Consider the following 11,406-nt stretch of genomic DNA (forward strand, 5'->3'; position numbering starts at 1 on the left):
TAGTAAAGTGGTACTACATGTGCCCAGGGCCTGTAAATTAAATGTTACTAGTTGTACTGCAGCACTAATTGTACCACCCACTTAACAGTCATTAAAACATGTTTGAGGCCTGCCAATACAGACTGTGTGTGCAGACTTGGCGCCAACCCTGCGGGCTTGCCTGCTGACTTTGCCTATTGCCCCTAAAGTTGACTTATCCTGCAGCTGCTGAATCCCCAACTCCTGAGAGACCTAACAGCCTTTGCCTAGAAACCAAGACTTCCAGAGGGAAAATGGAACTGTCCCCCGTATACTGCAGATAGCAAAAGAACGACCAAGAGGACTCCGGTCTGCCAAACTTCACGCCACCAAGCACCACTGCATCAAAGCCCCCCAGCCATTGTCGAAGTCGGCCTATGGTGTCAGCGTGGTCCCCAATCCCTCCAAACACCAAGTTCACTTTGGAGTGACTTCTCCTGAACTCCCCGACGTCGCCTGAAGCCTCTGTTTGCAAACCCCCTCAACTGCAAGAGTTACCGGACAGAGAAACCCGACTGCCCTAAGACCCTCTGCACCCAGATGCCCTGTCCCGCAGAGACTAGCAAAGGTATCCCTACGTCCCCCAACATCACAAGAACTAAGGCCACTCATTCGTTTCACCAGACTTGTCACACAGTCCCCTCCTGCGGCCTCTTTCTACCAGGGCTGTTCTCCATTGAATAACATTCGACCCCCGATGCTGTTTTCCACATCTGCACCCAGCTACCCTAGTGGCACTGGCGGTGTTCTGCTGGTGCTGTCTTGGACCTTGCCTACCACTCACCTTAAGTCCTGGAGAAGGTTTCTGTTATTCGCAGACAAGAACCGATAAATCACATCTGATTTACCTCCTATAGTTTAACATTGCAGAACTTAGAAAATGCACTCTGTCAACTTTTTGAACTTAGAAATATTCCTATTTAAAAACGTAGGTACCTGAAAGGTTTTCATCTGATGCCTAACCATATATATATATTTGTTATTTTTATAAATTGGTGTGGATCTCCTTTTTGAGTTGTGTGCCTCATTTATTGAGGGTTGTGTGTATTTTAAGATGTCTTGCACTCCTCTGTGTTAAGGTTAAGGCGGCTTGACCACATCACCCTCTAACAGATAACTTTGGGATTGCATAGAAAGCCCCTGTGCACTCACAAGGGAACCCCTGGACTCTTTACACAATATATCTCAATTTGAGATATCATATAAAGAGCCAGCTTCCTACAGCCACCCCTATGTTAGGCCCTAATCAACCCTCAGGGCAGGGTGCAATGTATTTAAAAAGTAGGGCATGTAAATTGCAATTTTGAAAAGTTGGCATTTTCTTGCCTTAACTATTCCATGCCTGTAGCCTGTCTCTGGGTCACAGTCTGGAACCAGTGCAGGGGAGGCAGGAAACCTGTGAAACTCAAAGGCAAACTTCTAGAAGCTTTAATATATATATATATGAACCTCAGACAGCAACTCTTCAGTACACTTCTGGACCTGTGCAAGACTCTGCCATAGATAAAGACTGCTGTGCTGCTGAAAGCACTGCCAATCTGCTGGACTGCTGCCCTGAAGGACTGCTGCATGCCTCCCTGACCTGCTGCCTGCCTCCCTCTTGCCTGGGTGAGAAGGACTGGACCTGCAAACAGTACCCACTACTACCAGAGTGACTCCAAGGGCTAGTATGTTGTAACCAGCACATGGACTCTGCAACAGTGAGTCCTACTCTGCCATGTGGTGCCACCCCAGTCCTTGGAAGATGGCCTGAGGGTGTTCTGCCAGTCCATCTGTGGATCCAGCAGACCCAGCACATATTCTCTGCCATGCGACATAACTCCTGCTGTGTGGCATCGCAGCCACACAGCACCTGAGATGTGTGATGCATCCTCGGTAACGAACTTTATACTGCGAGTGCTCTTAGATGGGATCTTTGTTGCAGGGTTCCTCAACACAGACTTGCAACTCCTTGGAACTGACACATTGCATCAGCTGCGTGATAAATCCTCAATGCCGGAATACGCATTTCAAGCCCTCGTTGACGGGATCCTCAATGACAATGCAGGACCTTGCATCACAGCCTCACAGGCCCTCAGAACCGATGTATCGCCTCCATTGCACAACACATCCTCGATGCTGACCTCGCAATGCTATGCAACCAGGATTTAGGTACTCTTGTTCAACAGGGCTAAATGGGTCCCAGTAGCTGGCCCGCACTCCATCGCAGTGGACTTGAACTTGTGACTTTCGGGCACATGCATCATTGGTTTTTGCATTCGCAAACGGTGCGAATCGGTAAAATCGTCCGTTTGCGAATGCAAAAACCATGTGTGGGATGCATCAAACTTGTTTGCACAATTCGCATTTTTTAGCATTTCTAAAAAATGCGAATGCATTTAAGGAATCGCATTTGTGCGATTCCTTAAATGGAATGCATCATTTTTTTAAAAATTGCGAAAATGGAAATTGGAAGTGCAAATTAACACGAGGTTGACCCTCGTGTTAATTTGCGAAAATTTTTAAAAAAACAAAAAAATGCATTTTTTTAACTTGCATGTTACAGACACACATGTCCTTAGGACATGTGTGTGTGAAACATCCACTTAAAAATAAATTTCAGGGGGGCGGGGGGGGTCCAAAGGCCCCCCCCTGCACCCATGGAATGCATCAACATTATGCGAATCCTAATTTGCAAATTCGCAATTCCCATTGATTCCTATGGGCCTTTTGGCCCATAGGAATCAATGGGAAATGCGAATTAGCAAATTAGAATTCGCATAATATTAGCGAATCGGTAAAAAATGCGAATTTTACCGAATCGCTAATATTATTAGAAAAAAATCATGCATCCCGTTTTGCGAATTCCAAATTGCGATTCGCTATTTTTCGCAATTTGGAATTCGCAAACGGCCGGGATGATGCATGTGGCCGTAAGTCCCGGTTCGACTCAACCAGATGTCCACAGTTGGCTCCTTGTGCTTTTTGAGCTATTTTTACTTAGATCTCTAAAATTACATATCTCTGATTCTACTGATTGGATTTTTGTTGTTTTGGCCTTTTTTTTATTTATTACTGTTTAGAGTGTGGCACAAATACTTTACATATTATCTCTGAGTTAAGCCTGACTGCTCTGTGCCACGTTACCCAAGGGCTGAACACAGGTTCATTTAGGGATTGCTTGTGCCTCAACCTGACAAGGTTTGTGGTTTCTGCTGGAGCAGGATTTCACCCCCTCAACCAGTAACACAATTTCTAACATGTAGTCTCTGTTATCTGAAAGGAACATAGAGAGAAATCTCCTGCCTGACCCTGAACATTAATATAATCAAGGGTACCTGCCTGGAGGCTAGATATAAACTTAAATGACGGCTTTGGACGTGATGAGCTGTGCCCTACTGGTAAGCAGGATTAGTATGTAGGAGAGTGCAGCTGAAGGAGAGCTGCCCCCACATGCAGAGGGCTGTCATCCTGGTGAGAAAGCCCATTGCACATGACAAGCAGACACTCTAAAATACATATTACAAGGGGATGTCTACAGAGGTAGTCTCCTCAAGACCAAAGATAATTCCACCCGGCAGGTGCTAGTGCACCTGCCGGATGGAAGCAACAGAATAAGCAAAGAGGCAATAACAGACTATGTAGACATGAAAACCCAGCACAATGGCACAATGGCACAATGAACCTTGGCAATGGTTGCAACAAAGAACACTTAGCAGCTTAAACTGCTCACAGGTTAAGCTGAATGAACAACAAGAAAATTAAAGGTCAGAAAATTGTTAGGTTATATTGTTCTAAGGTTAGGACCAAGACAAACTAAGAAGCAGCAAGTGACACAGTACATAATAGTCTGAAATAAACTGTCAGGACGGTCTGGTAAGATAATGAGCAAGTGGACCAACAGGTCACAAAACTGGATGGAATTTCTACTGTCCTATTAATGGTGAAATGGGAAAAGTTGCCAAATTTAAGGAAATGGCTATTGAGATAGGGGTATAGGACCTATAGAATTAGCCGGGTCCAGGTAGATGTGTGTGTCAGGACCTACAAAATCAGCCGGGGAGAGACAATGCAATGACCCATAATGTATCAGAAGCCACAGAGGGTGAAATTGTACTGCAAAATGGAAACAGCAGTTTGGAAGCATCCTCGATCTGAAGGAAGGGAAGGAGGTTCAACAGGAAGGAGCCCATAGAGTAGTCCCACTCAAACCAAATTAACATTCTAAGCTGAAAAACATACAGCCTGATTCATCAAGCCGAATTGCGCTCGCAAAGGGCCAGATTCTGAGAATCTGGCCCATTGCGAGCGCAATTTTTGCATTTGGGATTCATCATCCCAAATGCAAAATTCGGTCATTGCTAATTCGTTAAATTGCGAGGAATTACATTTAAGGAATCTCTATTTGAGATTCCTTAAATGCAATTCATCAACCATTTTTAAATTGTTAATTCGCAATTTCGGGCCGCTATTTACCGAGAGGTCAGACCTCTCGGTAAATAGCAAAAACTTAGAAAAATGCTTTTAAAAGCATTTTTCTAAGTTGCATGTTGCACACACACATGTCCTTTGGACATGTGTGTGCGCAACACCAGTTTCAATTTCCATTTAAGGGGTGCTACAGGGTGTCCTTTGGACACCCCTGGCACCCTTTAAATCGCTATCTTATTTGCGAGTAGCAAATTGCTAATCGCAAATAAGGAATACTCCCCATTCATTCCTATGGGCCTTTTGGCCCATAGGAATGAATGGGGAGTTATTCCTTATTTGCGATTAGCAATTTGCTACTCGCAAATAAGGAATGTGTAGGAATCACTATTTATTTAGCAATTCCTACATGAATACCGTTTTGCGAGTCCTTAATAGCGATTCGCTATGAATCGCTATTAGGGGCTCGCAAAACGGCCCGTTGATGAATAAGGCTGATAGTGGCCAAACTCTCTTCATATCCGCAAAAAGGAACTCATGATTAGGGAAGCAAGGCAGATGAGTTGTGTTACCTTTCAGTGGCATACACAGTTGGTGCTGTAGAACTAGGCACCCTCTGTCTTGGCTATGATTAAATTCGATAAGCAGCTAGTGGAAGAACTTGGGTGTCAAAAAGAAAGATACAGATGGACTTTCATTGAAATATCTACCTACATTTGGAAGAAAAGCACTACCATGTCACCTTAACAAAGGAAGAAATGGCACTACTTGTCCCACAGGTACTAGGAACATCCACATCAACACTAATTGGGATTACACTTGCATGTGCTAGGCCCTGTAGGGCCCTTTTCAGTAAGTGTTGGGCGCGGGCAACAGATGAAAGGTAACTAGACCACAGGATGTCCTGTGGTCGTCAGGTTCCGACATATCATGGGGTTGGTTAGAACGTGTTAGTTGTTGGGGATTTTCTTTAGATGGGGGGCAACAAGCAGGATGGGAAATTTGGCCGAGTCAAAAACATTGCAACGTAAAACTCAGTCGACTCAACACAAAGCAAACTGGCCTTGCTATACAATGAAAAATGAATCAGCAAGTTATTACCTTTATTGTAAGGGGATTAACTCCGCGACTGAGCAATCACGGGTAGAAAACAAGTCACAGATCTTTCTACAGGGCTCTTTTTTTAAAGAAAGACACTTCGGAAGGTTAAGACCATGCCATTATGAATGGAATACCTTCTACAGCTGAAACAAAAGTATGCAGAGAGACAATATTGGAGTGGTAGTTTCAGAACCCTTGTTGGTAAGCATGGAAGGTATGTTATAGAGCAGGTAGTGAGATATTTACCTTGGCTTCAGCATTTGCTCTTAACCTGGGCCAAGGTATATTCATGCAGCAAGTGCTTCTGAAGCAGCATGGGTTTATGGAGTGGGATGTTGTGTTGGGAGTTGAGTTTAATGTGGGAATATGTTGAAAATTGGATAGGTCAGGATAAAGTCAGTGGATGTCAGGATGTATGCCAAATGAATGTTTAGACTCGCTTTGTGATATATACCTAGTGGATATTCTGCATCTTAAGCATCGAAAGGGCAGTGACTACACCTACTACTCTCACGCTCATCTAACGTACGCTAGATTTACGTGCTTTTACTGTCTACCACGTTAGAATGGCAACGAGAAACTGTGACTACACATACAATAGCCATTTCAAATCATGCCCAGTTACAGTTAGAATGAAAGGAATTGAGACAGGCCTCATGGACAGGAGATAAATGCTTGGCAGATTGCTGCTAAATGATGTGGTAAATAGACCCAACGTAAAGCAAATTATACAAGGCTACCTAGAGCGTAACAATACCCCTGAGTGGAAAGGAGTCCCCATGGACACCCCAGACACTCCCCATTTCTAAAGCAGGCAGCAAGCTGCCTGCACTGTGAAAGAAACAGCCACACCACCTTTCAGTAAAGCATTGCCCTATGGGCCACACATTATCTGTGATAGGGTGCACTGCCCCTGTTTGCGCCTGGCTCACCTAGTTAAAGATGTGCCGCAGCACAACCAGGGACAGTGGACCCTTTACATAATTTAGCCCCCTAGGTGGCAATGTGCAAAGATATTGATATTTTGGAAGGAGGGTCTGGCAGCAATTAAGTATATCATAGTTTTTGCCATCCTATGTGACTAAGAATGTATAACTGGAAACAGATGAGTAAGAACAAATGGGAATGAATCTTCCAGATGCTGGTTTCAACTAAGACTGTAATAGCTCAAATGTGGAAACCCCTACATTAAATGCTTGGTACCACAAAATGTGGGGGACAATGGCCACCGAGAAACTCTTGGCACCTTGTCAAGGACAAGATCGCTTTCTATCAGTATGGCAACCAGTGTTACAATATATGGGAAAAGAATGCAGGGACATAACATGCCCACCAGGGAACCACACACAGTTCACACAAACTCATCTGAGAGAATTGCAGTACACATCATACAGAGGTTGTAATCTGCCAAGGTGGAGTGGAAAGTTATTGAAATATTAAGCGATTAAGTACTAAAATCTGAGGTTTTCCAAAGACACCTGATGTGCGAAATAATATAAGTAAAAAGCTGGAGATAAATATCTTTGTTAATAAATCACTGAGAAGCTGTTCTGTTGTTTGATCAATCAAAAATAATAATAAAAAATAATTTGGAAAAATTAAAAATTAAAAACAGAGCAAGAAGGATCACAATTAAGGAAAATGTGTTTGCGTAATTGATGAACGTGTTTTTTTTGTTTCAACATCTGCAAATCACTAACGCCCACATGCATCAAGGTAAATTGCATTCGCAAACGGTGCGAATCGCATTTTTCGGCCGGTTGCGAATGCAATTTCCTGATTTGGGATGCACCAATCTTTTTCAGAAATTCGCAATTTAAGAAATTGCACAATTGCGATTTCTTAAATTGCGAATGCATTTAAGGAATCTCAATTTGAGATTCCTTAAATGCAATTCATCATACTTTTATAAATTGCGAATTTGGAAATTAGAAATGCAAATTACCATGAAGTAGACCTTCATGGTAATTTGCGAAAATCTAGAAAAATGCTTTTAAATGCATTTTTCTTTGTTATATGTTACACACACACGTGCCCTTGGGGCATGTGTGTGTGTAAGATGTATCCAAAAGCAAATTTCAGGGGTGCAACAGGGTGTCTTTTGGACACCCCTGCACCCTTGAAATTGCATTCTCAATTTGCGAATTCACAATGATGAATTGCAAATTGAGAATGCCCTCCAATTCATTCCTATGGTCCTCTAGGCCCATAGGAATGAATCTGTAGAAATTCCTTAATTGTGATTCTCAATTAGAGAATCGCAATTAAGGAAAATTACCGAATCGCTAAAAAAAAAGCGAATTATTCATGCATTGCCGTTTGCGAATCCTTAATTGCGATTCCTTAATTTTCACAATTAAGGATTCGCAAACGACAACATTGATGTATGTGGCCGCTAATCACTAACTAACAGCCTGATTCATCATTCTCCCGTTTTGCGAGCCCCTAATAGCGATTCATAAGGAATCGCTATTAAGGACTTGCAAAACGGGATTCATGTAGAAATTGCATGAAGAAATGCGATTCCTACACATTCCTTATTTGCGATTAGCAAATTGCTAATCGCAAATAAGGAATAACTCCCCATTCATTTCTATAGGCCAAAAGGCCCATAGGAATGAATGGGGAGTATTCCTTATTTGCGATTAGCAATTAGCTAATCGCAAATAAGATAGCGATTTAAAGGGTGCCAGGGGTGTCCAAAGGACACCCTGTAGCACCCCTTAAATGCAAATTGAAACAGGTGTTGCGCACACACATGTCCAAAGGACATGTGTGTGTGCAACATGCAACTTAGAAAAATGCTTTTAAAAGCATTTTTCTATGTTTTCGCTATTTACCACGAGGTTTGACCTCGCGGTAAATAGCGGGCCGAAATTGCGAATTCGCAATTTTTAAATGGATGATGAATTGCATTTAAGGAATCTCAAATAGAGATTCCTTAAATATAATTCCTCGCAAAATAGCAAAATCGCTATTACCGATTTTTGCATTTGGGATGATGAATCCCAAATGCAAAAATAGCGCTCGCGAAGGGCCAGATTCTCAGAATCTGGCCCTTTGCGAGCCGATTTCGACTTGATGAATCAGGCTGTTAGTGACTCCAAAACATGGCGTCATTTCGAGAAAATCCAAGTGAATTCAGGTTGGTCCAATGTTACCGAACCAGGGATTAGATCTGTAAATTGTGGGCTGAGAACTCTGCTCTGGGAACATGAAGCCCGGTTTCGCCAGCTGTGCATCTGAGTGTGCCAGGCCCACACCGTGATAGGAGAAGGACGCTCAGATAAGTTTTAGTTTATTTAGGCCTCTTCAATTGAGGACCAGCTGGAGTCCACTCCCACAGTGAGAGAATGACCAACCTCTGTGCATACCTGGTACGCTTATGGCATCACACTTGGAAAAACAAGAAAATGACAGATGGAATGCTGGAATTATTCTTAATCACTGGTAATTACTTAGGTCACATTCCAGTCCATCATTTTTTGCCGATGGTGCTACTCTAGACGGAGTCACGTGGACCTACTGGAACCTTCCACCCCATGGCCCCTTTTGATCGCAATACGGGAAACCCCAAACCAGGGGCCTTATTTATGAAGGCCTTGCGCCGCCGGTGCGTCACTTTTAACATGGGAAAAAGTGACGCATCGGTGGCGCAAGGCTTTCATAAATAAGGCCCCAGGTTACACATCTTGAGTCAAATGGAACAAGCGTACATGAGCACAGCATCCAAAAACTACCATACCAGAATCTACCAGATGCCCTTGCACCTCACATTAATCTAAACCCCAGGTGATTTCCAGTGGAAGGGGTGATACGCCGATGCATTCCAATCCAGTCTTTTTAGCCACGCAGCACTTTAGATTTTTCTGGGGTTTCATTTGCATAGGAGTGTGACTGTTGAAACCCCCCCCAGAAAGGGAAGTGCTCTTGGCTGAAGAAATAGGACTGACGGGAGCTGCCACACAAACTAAGACGACTTGGAAGCCACGCATCTGTCCCTAGAGATATCTGTGAAACCTTCAGTCATCACATCACACGAGCGCCCTATCAACATTTTTGCCCCCTTAAAAAGTGATAGCGGTGCGGCTCCGCATTGCACCGTGTTCCATATTTAGAGCGTGCACATTAGCCCGTGCAATATTTTGACCCAGTTCTTTTACAAAACGTTTCAGCTATTAAAATGTCATTTGAGCATACCTTTTCAGCGATACAATATTTTCTAAATGAAAACGAATGCTCTCTAAACACGCAGCCTCTGCGGAACTAACTGCACACGTTTGCTGAGGCGCGTGGCTTACCTACCAGAGCCCGCGAGTCCGTTTCGCGCGCGCTGTTTATTCTCAAGCAGCGACGAAGCGGAATCTTCCCTGCCTCTGGAAAAGGAGTATAGTTTATTTCCAGCGTGGACACACTTGTTTACCTCTTTTGTAGGATGCCAAGACCAGCTTCTCATCCTCCACCTCAAACACAGTGTCGACGTCTACGGCCCGCTGGCTGAGAAGCCCTTCCAGGCAGGCGAAGTCGTTGCCCTGCAGGGCATGCAAAAACTGTTTCTTCAGAATCTTATCCGCAGCTGCGCGCGTGCTGCCCGCGGTGTCGTCCATGTTGGGCCGGGGCTTGACCGCCTGCGTCTCCTGCAACATGCAAGTATGTCTTAGGTGAATATCAGTTGCACCGAGGCTGCAACAACGCCAAGAGCGAGGCCGGCGCTCCGGCCAGGGTAACCGTATATAACCCAGTCATGCCCTCCTGTTCTATTTATACACGTAGGGTTCAAACTGTGACATGCCGATCTGGAAGTGGATTTGCAGTTCTTAAACTGTAGGTAAACAAGACATGCTTGCTCTCACGTTAGAAAGCTAGCGCTGTGAAGAATGATGACTTAGGGACAGAGAGATAATGTAAAGTGTGCGTATTTGCATGGATCTTGTTTGCTGCAAACTATACAGCTAAGTGCACACGTAGGTTGAATGTGGAATTAATCTCTGCGTTGCTGCGTAACTCGAGAAATCTTCCGCCAACATTCACCAAACATTTCTATAGATCAATATTTAGTCAAGGACAAGGGGGCGCCACAGAGTAGATGAAGGTTTAGGCAGTGGAGGAGTGATAGTAAAAATAATTTCTTTACTTAGACACGTTATTTATTCAGCTACTCATAGTAAGAGCCAGAAATACTGAGAAAAGAGCAATTATTAGGTAAATCATAAAACAGGCGCGTTTTTTAATAGTAAATGTGTAGGAAAGACGACGCAGGAGCAGAAAAGTTTCTCGTATAAAGTTTAATCAGCATATACAACCCGTCAGTTCCTCGGTTAGTATCAGAATGCCTGATAACCGTTCTCTCTCTACAATCCACCGAACAATCTCTTATTTTGAAAGATACTGAACAAGTAACCTCATGCATGAGACACGAGACAGACACGAGCCATGATATGCAATATCATGTTCGTGTCTGTCACGCACCCAAAAGGTACAAACACAAACCAAACACACCTTCCCCCCTTATAAATAAAACAAAAACAAAAAAAAAACAACTGGGGGGCAGATTTACAAGCCCCGTACGCCACATTTACGCCGCCGTTGCGTCACTTTTGTGACGCAGTGGTGGCGCAAAACCAGCGCCATGCTGCTGGGCATTTACAACGTGACGCATCTAGGGAGATGCGCCACGTTGTAAAGCCCTGCGCCACATGTGGGCGTTCCAGCACAGGGGGGGGGGGCGTTCTGGCGCAGCAACGCCTCCTAAAAGTGGCTGAGTGAAATCTAACCCTGGGCGTAGTGTGCGTAGTGGGGCTATGCGAAGCTACGCAAAGTGGGCGAGAAACTATGCCCACCTGCGCACTTCACGTAGCCCCACTACGTGCCGCATGCCCC

At 44.1% G+C, this 11,406-nt stretch overlaps 1 protein-coding gene across 2 annotated transcripts in view; it reads right to left on the reverse strand.

Moving 5' to 3' along the window:
• Nucleotides 1-10,135, reverse strand: part of LOC144784738 (ankyrin repeat and SOCS box protein 4-like) — a 170,889-nt gene extending 160,754 nt beyond the window's left edge. For both annotated transcript variants that reach the window (XM_078663726.1, XM_078663727.1), the window contains exon 1: nucleotides 9,950-10,135. In XM_078663726.1, coding sequence (XP_078519852.1) covers nucleotides 9,950-10,133 — 184 coding nt within the window. In that variant the 5' untranslated portion in view covers nucleotides 10,134-10,135. The remainder of the gene's footprint in view (nucleotides 1-9,949) is intronic.
• Nucleotides 10,136-11,406: the final 1,271 nt, after the last annotated feature.

Source organism: Lissotriton helveticus, chromosome 10 (assembly GCF_964261635.1).
Source record: "Lissotriton helveticus chromosome 10, aLisHel1.1, whole genome shotgun sequence".
Lineage (NCBI taxonomy): Eukaryota > Metazoa > Chordata > Amphibia > Caudata > Salamandridae > Lissotriton > Lissotriton helveticus.